Raw genomic sequence first — 13585 nt, 5'->3', positions numbered from 1 at the left:
GACATGGACTTGTTGGAGCGGGTCCAGAGGAGGCCACAGAAATGGTCCGAGGGCTGGAACCCCTCTGCTAGGAAGAACGGCTGAGAGAGTTGCTGCGGGGATGCGGGGCTGGGAGCTGACGTCCTCCAAAAGTCTGGGAGAAGGAAGAGGGAGAACGTGCAGGGTTCCCTCATACCTTGGTCACCTAACAGCTCTGCCACCCCTGCCGACAAGTGATGGCTGCCTGGCCACACGTTGTCACCTCCCAGGTTTAACCTGAGCTTCCTCGCTGCTTGCCTGGAGCCGGCGCACGGCTGGCTCCGGGCAGTGAATCTCACGGGATGGGTGCCAGGGGCTGGCAGGTGTTTCTGCCGGGTGGATGGAGCAGGCAGGTGCCAAGGGCACCCTCACCTCTGATGGGTGATGTCCTCACCCGTGCTGGCAACACAGTGGGCGCTTCCCAAGGGACGCCTCACCCTGGGCGCCTTTGCAGAGCTGATGGTGCTGGCTAGAGGATGCCCAGTGTCCTCACCTTGCTGGTGATTCACCCCACGTCCCCTCCTGCTGCAGCCCGCATGCTGCTCCGTGGCCGGTGCTGGAGTGGGTGCAGCCGGGTGGGTGCCGCGCTGGTCCCGGCGGCTCCGTCAGCTGGCACCCAGCCACGTCGCAGGGTGCAATGGAAACCCTTAGGTGTTCGGGGAGGATGCAAAGCCACGGCTTTTTCTTGGCTTGGGGTGCTCGGAGCTCATCTGTTGGCTTTTCAGCCTTGGTCTTGTCTCTTTTGAGCTCCTGCAGAGGTGCGGGGGGGCTGTGGAAGGATGCCTGCAGGCAGGCACGGGGAGCAGGGCCCTGCTGTCAGCCGGGGGATTAGCACGCTACTTAATTGTAAACGCACTGACAGCGCTGACACCTCGGGAGAGCAGCTCGAGCAGCCTCCCCTCACCTCCGAGAGCTCCTGCTTTTGCTTCCTGATGGATTTTCAAACCGCAGACGGGGCGGGGGGTGGATTGACAATGTGCTGCAGGGCAGCGGCGGCGAGTGAGGAGCTGCCACGCGAGGAGCTCCGGGAGCCGCTGTCACAGCAGCTTCGCAAGGTTTGCAAAATGCCCCGCTCCCTCGTTAAAAAACGGAAACAAGGAAATAATCTGAAGCGTGCAGCCGAGCAGCACAACGCAGCGGCTGCTCCCTTTGGAGGAGGGCTGGGAGAGCTGGCTGGTCGTATGGAGCAGAGAGGACACGGCTAAATCTCTGCCGTTGCATTCTCTCAGGATGAGTCCAGCACGATGCTTGGTTGTAAGTGTCTGCTAAATAAGTGAGAGGAAATGGTGTTTCTCTGGTCGGTGCCACAGGCGTGCTCCTGGAGGGCCACTCGCTTCATTTTAAGATGCATTTGTGCAATGCCGTTCAGGAGAGCCTCGCGTGAGCTGCGGCTGCAGAGCACAGGGCAGAGGTCTGGAGTGGGATTTCTCATTTCAGAATCTGCTGTTTCAGGTACTCCCAGCCCAGCTCCATCTACTGAAATTTGCTTTCCCCTCCCCTGGGTATCTGCGGGGTCCTTCGCTGCAGATGCATGTGGGAACAGGGCTGGGAATTTGTATTGCATTAGCAAGTGCCTCATTGGCCTCTAAAGATGCTTTTCCAAATACGAATTACTTCAGCTTGGCTGCCAATGCAATTCCTGGTGTGCTGATTTGCCTCCTTTCTTCTGTGTCTTCGTTGGTGCCGGTGTAGGACCCAGGACTGCTCCTCTCAAATCAAAATATTGTCTCTGGCACCAGCAAAGCATCAGACAGCCAGAGCAATGGTACAGCAGGTTTTAAACACACAGTATTGACCTCAGCCACCTCCAGCTCCAGACTTTCCTGAGCTCCCCTCCTCCCAGCTTAAACAGGAGAACTACCCCAAAAATCTGTGTCGGCTCCTCTGTAACCTCCCTTTTCCCTCCGACCTGCTCTGCTCCTGCCTCACATTTGAGTTTTCCCATTTCCAGCATGAAGCTGTCCGGTCTCTGACAAGCCCCCATCGCTTCTGGGTTTCCAGCCCTTTGCCTCCGGCTCGGTGCCATCCGTGCCCTTCGGGGGACGAAGGGATGCTGCAGGGTCGGAGCCCCAGGGCGACCGAGTTTTACCTTGGTGCAGTCTGACGTGAAGGGGTGGCTGCACACGTGTGTGTGCGCGTTCACGTAGAGACAGGAGGGAAAGAAGGGCGTTAATCCTTTGATTATTTTGTTGTCAGAGCCGTAGGTCCTAACATTCAGTAGACCCTACAGAAACTTGACCATCGCAATCCATGAGCAGCTTCAGGGATGACCCAGGCTCGTGCCTGCCTTTCCTTTAGCTTTGCCCTGGCTGCACGGAGGAGGTGGGAGTTTCAAAGGGGTTTTCACTAGTGCTCCCGCACAGTGTTCCCCTGAGACACAGAGACTTTGCCTAAGAAATAACGTTTCTTCTGGTTTATTTGCTGCCCTCACTGCTGCTAAGCACCGGTACTTTGCAGAAGAGAGAAGAGGTGCCATCAAACCTGTTCTCTTTGTTTATTCCTTAATGGCTTGTTCAGTGCTGTCTCAAGCCATCAGTAAATACCTTCCACAGAGCTTTGCGGGGAAAGGACCGAAGTGAGAGGTGCTTTTCCCTGGAGCCACTTCATGTCCCCTTTTGAACGGTGGCTGGGCCAGATCTGAGTTTCCACTGGGCAGGGCAGAGCCCTGGCCCTGAGCACGGGCTGCACGGGGCTTGTGGGGCACTTGTGGGGATGGAGCAGAGCCCGTTCAAGCCACGTGCCCTATTTTTGGGTGCAAGCTGGTGCCTGGGCTGGTTTTTCAGCTCCTGCTCCCTGTGTTGTGGCTCTCCTGTCCCATCGTACTGCAGCACCTCACCTTTAATTGCAAAACGATTTGCAGCTGCAAATGTGATGTCCAGCAGCTCTGCTGGGGCTGAGCCAGTGTGAGGTTTCCTTGCCCTGTGCTGAATTGCTTCGCAGGAGCGCTCCTCTCCCGGCCCAATCTACCGAGAGCTGGCACAGGGGGGATGACATTGCATTTGCACGGAAGGAGTGGAGAGAGGGTGCATCGCTCTCCTGCTTCGATCATGCGTGGGACCCTTAGAGTAGCGTGCAGGCTTTTCCCTGGGACTTTCCCACCTGCAAGCAAAATTTAACACAGAAAGTGCATTGCTGCTCTCCCTCCCCGGAGTCTTTGGGGCATTTCCGTGGCGTTTCACCACTCCTTGCTTCCCCTGAGCAGCCCCTGGCTTAGGATGGGGTTTCCTCTGTGCTTTTCAAGCTACGTGCTGGCTTCTGAGCACCTTTGCTTCCCTCTGCTCCTCTCGCAGGTGATGAAGCTGCGGAAGCTGGCCCAGCAGGTCGCTAACTGCCGGCAGTGTCTCGAGCGCTCGACGGTCCTCATCAACCAGGCAGAGCACATCCTGAAGGAGAACGACCACGCGCGGTTCCTGCAGACAGCCAGGAACGTGGCCGAGAGGTGGGCTGGCACGCTTGGCTCAGGACACCGATGGGATGTCGCTGGAGTTGTCGCCTGGTCACAGCTCCCCGCCAGGGACACCCTGTCCTCCCCCCCGCAGCCTTCCAGCGAGCTGCCCTCACGTAAACGCCGGTCAGGGCCGTCGCCGGTTCCCGTCCCTTGCAGGACAGGAGTTGATGGCAGGTCCTAACGAAGCTGAACGTCTGCTATGGGAGCAAACATCATTCCCTGGGGGGAAAGTGGTGGAAATGCCAATCCGAAGGGGGCTCGGGGGGCAGTCGGGGCTGGGACCCCCCAAGAATGGAGCCCACCCCACCGCTCTGGGGACCTGTCCCCAGGCTGGGCCGCCCTCCTGGGGCAGGAGCAGTGGTTAGTAGTGCAAGCCGGTTTGCCGGCGGCATGTAATGTCACTGCTGCTCGCACCCTTTGAATCCCCCGTCTCGCCGCTGCGGGGTGTCGGGAGCAGCACGCACCCTGATGAGTATTGATGGGCTCTTCTTTCCTTTCAGGGTCGCCATGGCAACTGCATCCTCTCAAGTTCTGATACCAGATATCAATTTTAATGATGCCTTTGAAAACTTTGCTTTAGATTTTTCCAGAGAGAAGAAGCTGCTGGAGGGGCTGGATTATCTAACGGGTGAGTGCTCAGGCGCGCTCTCCCCCGCCTGCGCCCCGCGTCTTCCCCGCAGCCCTCCTCCCCCGCGCCCCGCCGACGGCTGGCAGGCGTATTTTAAAGTAAACTAGGTTGCCACTCATTCTCACCGGTAAAAGGTGCCTGGTCAGCTGCGGCAGAGCAGAGGCCGTGCTGCCACCAGGACAGTGACATGTCCCCGTCCTCCTGTTTGCCCTCTGCCTCTCCCGGAGGGCAGATGGAAAAGTTCAGAAAGCAGGTGAAAAATGATGGTCTCCACGACCCGGGGAGAAGGCTGATGCCCATAAAGATCTGAGAGGGCAGATTACAGAGAGGGGACAGTGAATTAACCAATTATTGTACTTCCAATGCACTGCATGCTTTAGCATTTCCCTTTTGCTGCCCTCTGTGGGTCTCTTGGTGCTAAATTATGAACTCCTGCGGGCAGAGACCTTGCTGGGCCTCTTGGTGCTGCCTTGATGCCCGTAGCAGAGGCTAAACGCTGCTCTCTCCCTCGTCCGGGGCGATGCGGGGTGTCCGGGAGCAGCCCTGCCGCAGCCGGCTGCTGCTGGACCCTGCCGTGTGCTGGAAAACCAGGGGCAGGGGTGAAAGCTGCGGAGAAGCGAGGACATCATTACTCGCCCAAATCCTATTTTCTTCATCGTGAAGCAGTTCAGCTTGCAATGAAAAATTAACAACAAACATGTGGCTGGAACAGTTATGGAACGAAATACTTATTTCACAATCGGTGCCGAGAAATAGCTGGATTTTGAAGTGGCTTCTCCGCTTGTTGCAGGGTGGGGGTGTCAGAGCTGGCGGAGGCAGCAGCGATAACCCCTCACGCTGGCACACCTGAAAACACACTGGCCCCTGCATGTTTTGTTATCGCACTGAAAAGTTTAGTTAAGTGGGAAACACAATGACGGATAAAATGAGACAGTTGTGTTGAGAGACTCTGCTCCCCGCACAAGCCCATCTCTATCCTCACGGGAGCAAAAAAGCCGTAGGTGTATTAAGAAAAGCAAAGCACAAACTTACTGAAACGCGTTATCTGTGATCTCCCGCAGCTCCGAACCCGCCATCCGTCCGAGAGGAGCTTTGCACGGCCTCCCACGACACGATCACCGTCCACTGGATCTCGGAGGACGAGTTCAGCGTCAGCTCCTACGAGCTGCAGTACACCATCTTCACCGGCCAAGCCAACTTCATCAGTAAGTGGCTGCGTGCCAGCTCGGTTTGGGGGACCGTGGTCCGCTTTGGGAAGAAAAAGGTTCTTGGGGAGAATCAGCAGGTTTAAAGGCTGGGAATTAGGGGAGGAAACGGCAACGAAGGATCCTCCGAGGACACTGCTCAGGGCTGTAATGAAAATGGTGGAGGACCCCCCCATGCTGGGGGTCCCTAACTGAATTGTTTTGCCCTGCACTTGGTGTCTGCAACCTCCGGCTCGGTGAAGCGTTTGCTGCATTAGAGGGTCTCATCCATCTCACAGCTACCAGATGTGTACATCTCACACCGCGCCCTGGCGTCGTACGGGCAGGGCAGCGCCGGCTGCTCTGTGGGCTGATAATTAAGCATGATTTATATATCCTCCATAACAATATTGAGGCACGTGTCCAGGTAATTTTTCCTGAAAATAACTGTCGTACCTAATTACTTTTCCACACGGCCACATATTTGTTCGGCAGGAATGGGATTCGAGGACCGAGGAGGGCTCTCGCTGACGGGTCTGTCGCGGTACCTAATCACTTAGGAAGCACTGTGCTCGGACAGCAAGGACCTGCGGCTCAGGTCACAGCATCCAGCTCCTCTGGGAGAGCCTGGGCTTTATGGGCTGTGTGGTGCTCAGCTTATTTTCCATGCCGTGATATCTTCTAGTGCAACAGGACAGCTTTAAAACAGTTTTATAGGGCTGAACCTGCCCCCAGGCTTGCCATGAGGTCAGGACAGCAACCTCTTAGATGCAAAGCTCCCTCCTGGATATTTGTTTTTTGATGAAGACTATGGTAGTTATGGGGTTTTTAATATTACAAATATTTTGTGCATTTGACAGCTGGCTCCACCATTTGGGGAGGGAGGTAATGGGATCCAGAGGCACCCGCGCAATGGATGGTTGGTTGTTTGCGAGGCACCCTCGGAGCTGTGGTGTATCTTCAACCGGAGCGAGCAGGAGCAAGCGAGCTTGTGATTCTGGTGACTTTGAAGGGACGCACTCTGCCCCTGGTCCTGCTGCCGGAGTGCGATGGAAAACAGAAGCAGTGAAGGCAATGCAGGAAGCAGAAGCAACGAAGGGAGAAGGAGGTGGTGGGAGAGACCTGTTGGGGAGAAGTGGAGCGCCTCTGGCAAAGCATCGTTTTGTCCCAGCGACCTCCTGCCGCTCTTCCAAAGATCAGGACCTTAAAGACCAGAGATGTCCTTCAAGGGCATCCCGGCCATGTGCGGGGGCTGCGGTGTAGGGCTGCTCATCAGCATCACCGTTAGTCGAGGAGTCTGTGCCCGGGAGGATTCCTACCAGCCGGGGCCAAACGTGGTCTGAGGGTGCAAAGCGACGCCGGGCACGGCAAAGCTGAGCTGTCGCAGGCAGGCTCTGCCTGCAGCCGCGCCGAGGCTTCAGGTGGTTGAACCTACACGTGCAAACCTCCCCGTCTGACATCAGGGCTGGAGTTTTGCTCTAATATTAGCCAGGCAGAGCTCATCAGACATCCTGAATCAGCTGAAGGCTTGAAGGTAAAATGAGCCAGGGGATTAAAGGAATGTGCCAAATGTCTATTTAATTTCCTCCCCCCCACACCTAAATTGATCAAAAGAGACTCAGACTCTGAGCTTTTTAACACCATGGCTTATCATTAGGGAGTGCTGGGAAACTGCATGTTGAAAAAGCCAGGGCTGGAAACTGTCACCCCCCCACACCCCCAAGGACAGATGCGTCACGTCTGCAGGAGCCATTTAGTCTTCCTCCTTGTTTGTTGTCAGGAAGGTTTATTTGAAAAAACGAAAAAGCTGGCTTGTTTGTCCTTGCCATAAAGCCAAGGACAACTTGCCAGTCTCGGCAATTCCTTTGGGTGCCCGGCAGTCCTCGAGGTGTCAGAAATATGTACCAGAAATATGTACCTGTTATGATTTCTTGTAACACTGACTTCTTCCTAAAATTGGAGGGGGTTTGCATTCTGGAGGAAAGTTAACTTGTGGGCTGGGTTATAGGAGAAAGTCCAGGGAAACTGTTTCATACGAGAAAACAATATGGATGTTGTAATGGGAGAACAAAAACATAGCTTCCAGTCTGGCCGTCCTGAAGCAGTGCTTTAGAAGAGCACAGCATCCCCACAGCATGGCTCTTACATGAAAGTTTTATTCCTGGTTTTCCTTAGTAGCACTTACCGTTGTGGGAAGTGCTGACAAAATGCTTCAGAGTGGACTTTTTGGGCCGCTGTCAGTTTATCTCACTGGTCAGGAAGACGTCGGTGCTGGGAGCGCAGTGTCGCGGCACAGGAAGGCTGTTACGTGCACTTTAAAACATGCAGGAAGCTGCCAGAGAAAGTTACTGCTTGCGACTGTCAAAGCTGGATAACACTTGCATCCCCAGCCTTGGCCAGCAGCCTTTGCCCTCATTTTGGAAAACAAGGTGATTTGTTTCCCCTTGGTCAGAGGTTAGTTTTGGGTACCCGGTGCTGCAGCAGCTAGATTTCCCCTGCTCAGCTCTCCTCTCCTCCCCCAGCCACAACATGTTGTCTCCAGCATTTTGTCCTTCTCCGAAAGCCGGGGAGAGCCCAGCAACCTCTTTGGCTCCGTTCTTAGATGGCCACCAGCCTCCATCGCCCCTGCACTGCCAGCTGAGGAAGAAACGTGGACCATGGTGGTGTCACCGAGTTGTTCAGGTGGGGAGGGACACCCAAAGGTCTTGCACCAACTCTGCATAAGCCGGGCTGGCTTAGCGCTGGGTCAGGTTGCTCAGGGCTTGCTTCTTGAGCATCGACCATCTCCAAGGATGGAGAGTCCCCAGCTCTCAGGGCCCTGCTCCAGTGCTTCCCCGCCCTCAGCCGGAAGAATTTTTCCCTTATCTAACCAGGATTTCCCCCGCTGCCAGTTGTGCCCTTGCCCTGGGGCTGTGCCGGGGCCCCTCGGGGAAGGTCTGGCTCCCACCTCTCCCCTACGCCACTCTGGGCGCGTGGCTTGGACTCCAGTCCATCGAGGGGCTTGGGAATTAGTCTGTGGGCTAATGTGGGTTTGGCACAGGCGTGAGGCAGGTGGGGGCTGCGGGAGCCGCAGGGGTGACGAACAGCAAGGGCAGCTCTGGAGGAAAGCCCAGAGGGGCACCGGTCAGGAGCGTCTTCCTCGGCCGTCTTTGGTAGCTCCTCATAGAAGGGGTAAAGAAAACATCGGTTAACACCTCAGAGGAGAAGATGAATAATATATTGTCACTTGAAGTAACACAGTCAGGTCTGGGTGATGAGAGCGTTTGAGTCCTGGCTGAACTCATGCATGAAGAGACACTGGAAATAGTGTGCTCGGGCTCACCTCGCAGGAGCACGAGGGGGCTTCCCGAGAAAGGAAATGCCTTTTCAAAGAGCACACAGTTGGCCTGTGGAAACCATCCCCTTCACGCTCTCTTTAAAGCCAAGCGCTCGGCAGGAGTTGGACATTTTTATGGATGACGAAAGCTGCAATAAAAAGGATTTTTTTAAGCTTTGGCAAGGATAGAAGCCCTCAGTCTTCAAGGCCAACCCCTTCTTGGTTGTTTTGGGACAGAAACCTGCTTGGGAGGCCAAATCATTCCCAGACTGTCGTCTCTCAGCCACCTTGTCCTTTCCGATGAAGGATCCAAAGCTGGTCCTTGTCTGCAGGGAGATAACACCTACCCGTGCTTGGCTGAAAGCTGTGTGCTCCGATGAAAGCAGCTCTGCGTGTAGCATGCAATCGGTATCACATCTGTTTTATTTTCTACACTGCTCTGCTCCCTGGGCCATTTCCATGTATAGTTTAAACCAAATCCAGGCTGACAATGTCTGCAACCTGCCCTTGTCCTCCGGCTGAGCGAGCCACCGGAGATAACTAAACACCCTTAAATGTAAGCCTTAAAAGAGGAGGTGTGGAGCGTTTTCCAGGCTCCTGCTTTCCAGCCGTGCACATGTGTGCTGGCGGTAGGAGGCTAAAGCCCCCCTCCAGTCACCCTTAATTCACAACCTGCTCCTCACGTATCGTCTCGCTTTCACCTCTCGCTTTCCACCTCCTCCTCTCGCTGGATCCGAGAAGCCTCCAGCTACTGCTTCTGAGCTTCCTCCTTGTTCTTCTTTCAGTTTAAAGCAGCAGTCCCGTGTTGCGATAGCTGCCCCAAAGCCGTTTTCTGAGAGCCCAGAGCTGCTGTGTGCTGCCGCGGGTGGCCCGGGGCATCGGTCCCCCGGCCGATGGTGCCAGCACCGGAGGGTGCTCCCGAAACCCACAGCCTCCTTTTCCCCCAGTGCTGGCTGCTCGGGGTACTTGTGCAGTCTGCAGGTTATTCTCACCCCAGCCGTGCTGGTAACAGCGTCTGTGGCACCATGTAGGGCTCTTCTGCTTTTTTCCGCTGCAGCATTAGGGCTTAGCACCTCCACGGTCTCTGGGCTCTTAATTCCTTTCCATTTCCAGAAAGAGTTTAGGCTCCTGAATGTTTTCCGAGCGTCCAGATCCCGCTCCCTTCACTGGGAGCTGTAGTTTTCTTTGCACCACTTTGCAGACCAGTCTACACAGGGAGCTGAAGCATCGGCATCCCTTGGACATGGATTATTGCTTCCCACCCCGGAGCACTGAGCGCCGCAGGAGGATTAGGGTGCAAACATGTCCCTTCCTGCTGCTGGCATTGCATATTGCAGCCCCCGGAGCGGCTGGGAGGTTGTCCTGCAGGAGCGAAGAAGCGAGAGGATGATGGCGGGCATCACCAGCTCCTGGGCACCGGCAGCTGCCTGTGCCATCTGCCCTGGCTGGAAGGTGCCACCGGTTGGATTCCTCTCTCCCTGCACCCTTTCCCCACCACTTCCCACGGCGGCATCTTGAGATGCCAGCACCCCACCCCGGCTTTGCCTTACCGAGCATTGCCTTCATGCGATAACAGAAAAGGCGCTTTGAGTTGCTGGGGTTTATCATCTATGGAAGTTTTTCTGCAGTGCTCTTAACGCTCAGGCAGGCGGTAAATCAGCCTGAGGGATGCGTGGTCGGTGAGCTCTGCGATAGCAGCACGCGATCTTTGTATTCTGTCCTTTCCTGTGAATAAATCTTTTGCCCCCCTCCCATACCGCAGGTCTCTACAACTCCATGGACAGCTGGATGATCGTCCCCAACATCAAGCAGAACCACTACACCGTCCACGGGCTCCAGAGCGGCACCCGCTACATCTTCCTCGTCAAGGCCATAAACCAGGCGGGCAGCCGGAACAGCGAACCCGCCAGGCTCAAGACAAACAGTACGTGCCCGGGCGCTCGCCTCGCGTTGATGGGTGGTGGGAGAGCGGCTTCATCGGCGCTCGAGTCCAAAGGGGTACGGCTGAGCTGCTCCCTGCGAGCCCGCAGCTGCTGGCAGCGTGACGGAGACCCCTGGGTTATTTAAATTAGTTAACATGCCCGTCTTGGTGTCTCGGTTCCTTCCCTGCCTCGAGGGATGGTCTCCTGCTACCCCACGCAGTGCCCGGGGCTCCCATCAGCTCTCTGCTCCTGCCAGCGCCCGTCCTACGGGTCCCTGGGACAGCTGGGATTTTAGGAGATCATGAAGGTCCATCCTTGTGGTTGCTTTACATCACTGGGCTTTTTGGGGCTAATGTATGGAGTCCCAGGGCAATTGTGTGTTTGTGCATGGCTTTGCTCACAGAGGGTTGCAGTTCTGGGGAGCTGTAAGGAGATTGAAAAGTGTCTGTGTGGTAGTGGATGGGGCTTTGCAGCCGCACGCAAAGCAGAAAAGAAGTTGCACTTCACATCGCCCCGGGAACGGCCAAGGAGGGTTAAACATGTTTCGGGAAATCAGAGAGAGATTCGATCGAAAATCAGAGGGCAGCAGAGCCGGATCCGTCCCGGCAAGGAGGGAGTTTCTGGGTTTGCGGTGGGAGGAGGGAAGCCTTTTCCCGTGGAAGGGCAGCGTTGGCACCCGCTGCCCGGGGGGACGTCACAGGAGAGACAGCGCAAAACGCCTGAAATGACAGGAGAAAACAAGTCGGCTCTCCAGGCTTCTGCCCACAGCTGCCTGCTCCGTGCCCGCGTCTCTCCGAGGCTCATCGAGGCTGCCCCTGCCCGGCCCCGGCGAGCCCAGCCCTCCCTTGTGTTTCCTTTCCCGACGTTGCAGTCGCTGCTGCCTTGACTAGGCTTTCAAGATGATTTATCACCTCCGCCTCCTCATTTTCTTTGCGCGACTTTAAACCAAATGAAATTAAGTAAAGGCAGTGTAGCAGTGGGACTGGAGGGAAGCTGCTGAGAAGCAAATTCCAATCCAATTCTGCCTTGTTTATTAAAAATGTATCCCTCCTGTGGTTGCTGTTTTTAAGTGCTTCCCCGTGCTTTGGAAGGTGCTCGCTCTGGAAATAAGAAATGGGTGGGTTGACAAGCCGAGAGCGACGGTGTGCCACAGCAGCAGGGGGAAGCGAGGGCGGTTTGCTTCGGTAGCAGCTCCCGGGGGACCTTGCTCTTTTGTTTTTTTAACTGAGTGTCAGTCGTCAGAGACGCCAACACGCTGCTGAGGGCTCCTCTTCGGAGATGGACTCGATCTAGTCCAAAAATAGGAGCCCGGTCGGGTTTGGAACTCCCCTTGTTGCAGGGATGTGTCTGCAGCAGCTTCCTGCATGTTTAAGGTCTCAGGCCTCCCTGAAGCGCTATACGAGCGGTTGTGTGTGACGGCAGTTTTGGGTGTGCCAGGGGCTCCTGTCACGGACCGAACGGCCCAGGAGCCGATCCCGGCGGCTCCCGCTCGGGCGATGGGGCGGGGAGGCGCACGGCGTTAGCGGGCACGCACCCCTCTCTGCCACTGTCTCGGCGTTTATCTGCAGCCCATAAACAGAGTTTAGGGAAAGTTCTGAATGGTTGATTTAGCGATATATATGTATATAATATATATTCATGTATTTTCTTTCTGTGGCCAGCCTCGGTGTACAAGGGCTCCTCCGGGGTCTTAGGTGCTTGTCATCAGGGGGTGCCGGCTGAAGGTGCCGCCGCTTCGTGCTGCACCCCCAGCACATCCTCGCTGGCCATTTCTCCTGCCTGTATTTGTCGTTATGTGGCAACAGGGTGCTCTCCTTTCTCTGCGTCCTCTGAAACGCCCGCTGTCCCGAGCAAGATTTTGCAGCCCAGCCTGCTTTTTAACTCCCATCTTGCCCATCACAGCGCACTGTCTGCAGATATTATCGAGCCCTCGGGCCAGGATGTGCCAGCACAAACCAGCGACAAGGGTTGGGCTCCAGTTGTTCACACTGACCTTAAAAAGGGGTCATCTTCGTGGAAAGGGCTGTGACTGTCTCTCTCCTGACGGAGCCGAGTATTTTTATACCTCGGTTCCTCAGAGCTTGTCTCTTTGCATTACTGCTGGAAAAAGATAGCTAGAGAAATATTAAAATAGCTAGAGGAAAGGAGGGGGCGGGTCACTCCCAATTTGCAGCTTTACTTTCAGGCCTCTCAACTCAATTATCTAGCAAATTGGGCTCCGAGGAAAATCAACGCGAGCTACCATCAGGTACCAGAGAGCCGCGCGGATGAGCTCCATTACGGCGTCGCACTGGAAAGCTCTCCAGCCTTGCCACAGCTAATGCTGCCGGCTGTTCGCAACGGTTCCTTGGGAACCCCCTCGCTGCATAGCGTTGGTGCGGGCGTTTCTCCTCGCCCAGACTCGGTGTCCATAGCACGGCTCCCGGGAGCACTCCAGGTACCAAAGCCTGGGTTTTAAGTTGTTTGCAGTTATTTAAGGTGTTTTGCTGCAGCTGCCCTATTCAGTTTGCTTTGTGCTAAAGTCGATGAATCCCTATAGAAATCCTGTCCGGTATCTATATGCTCTTTACTGTATCTTGCATGAAAACTCACAGCGACAAAACCCACTAGAATGCAGTTTGCTTCTTTACAACATCTTGGTGTTTCGTCTGTGAAAACAGGGGTAGTCTGGGGGCTTCTGGAGGGAAATCGTAGCAGAATAAGGAGGTAGGTGAAGTCTGTGCTTTGGAAGCAGGCGGCGGGGGAGTGCTGGGCAGCTCACCCAGGTCTGGTTGAGCTTCTGCATAACCTGTGTCCCGGTGCTGTCACACCCCAGCCCAGAGGAGGAGCGCGGGCAGGGCTGTCCTCCCAGCCCGGCCAGGGCTGCACAGGCGGCCGTGAGAAATGCTGTGAGCGTGGGAAGCGTCCCCGGCGCCGAGAACGAGCCCCCGCTGCAGGACGTCACCGCGGCAGCAGATCTATAACCAGAGCTGTGCCGAGGGCCCTGGTGTGACAGTCCCTGCTGCCCTGCCCTGCAGCACCGTCTGCACCACGCGGGGTTGCCTGCAGAGCCAGGAGCTGAAGGCAGCC

General features: G+C 55.8%; 1 protein-coding gene across 2 annotated transcripts in view; it reads left to right on the top strand.

Annotated features, from left to right (window-relative positions):
• Positions 1-13585, top strand: part of MID2 (midline 2) — an 84746-nt gene that overhangs the window by 64452 nt on the left and 6709 nt on the right. For both annotated transcript variants that reach the window (XM_075161836.1, XM_075161835.1), the window contains exons 4-7: positions 3309-3457; positions 3967-4094; positions 5156-5299; positions 10357-10518. In XM_075161836.1, coding sequence (XP_075017937.1) covers positions 3309-3457; positions 3967-4094; positions 5156-5299; positions 10357-10518 — 583 coding nt within the window. The remainder of the gene's footprint in view (positions 1-3308; positions 3458-3966; positions 4095-5155; positions 5300-10356; positions 10519-13585) is intronic.

Source organism: Calonectris borealis, chromosome 13, assembly GCF_964195595.1.
Source record: "Calonectris borealis chromosome 13, bCalBor7.hap1.2, whole genome shotgun sequence".
NCBI lineage: Eukaryota > Metazoa > Chordata > Aves > Procellariiformes > Procellariidae > Calonectris > Calonectris borealis.
The sequence above is the reverse complement of the archived record's forward strand: the minus strand, read 5'-3'. Positions and strand labels throughout refer to the sequence as shown.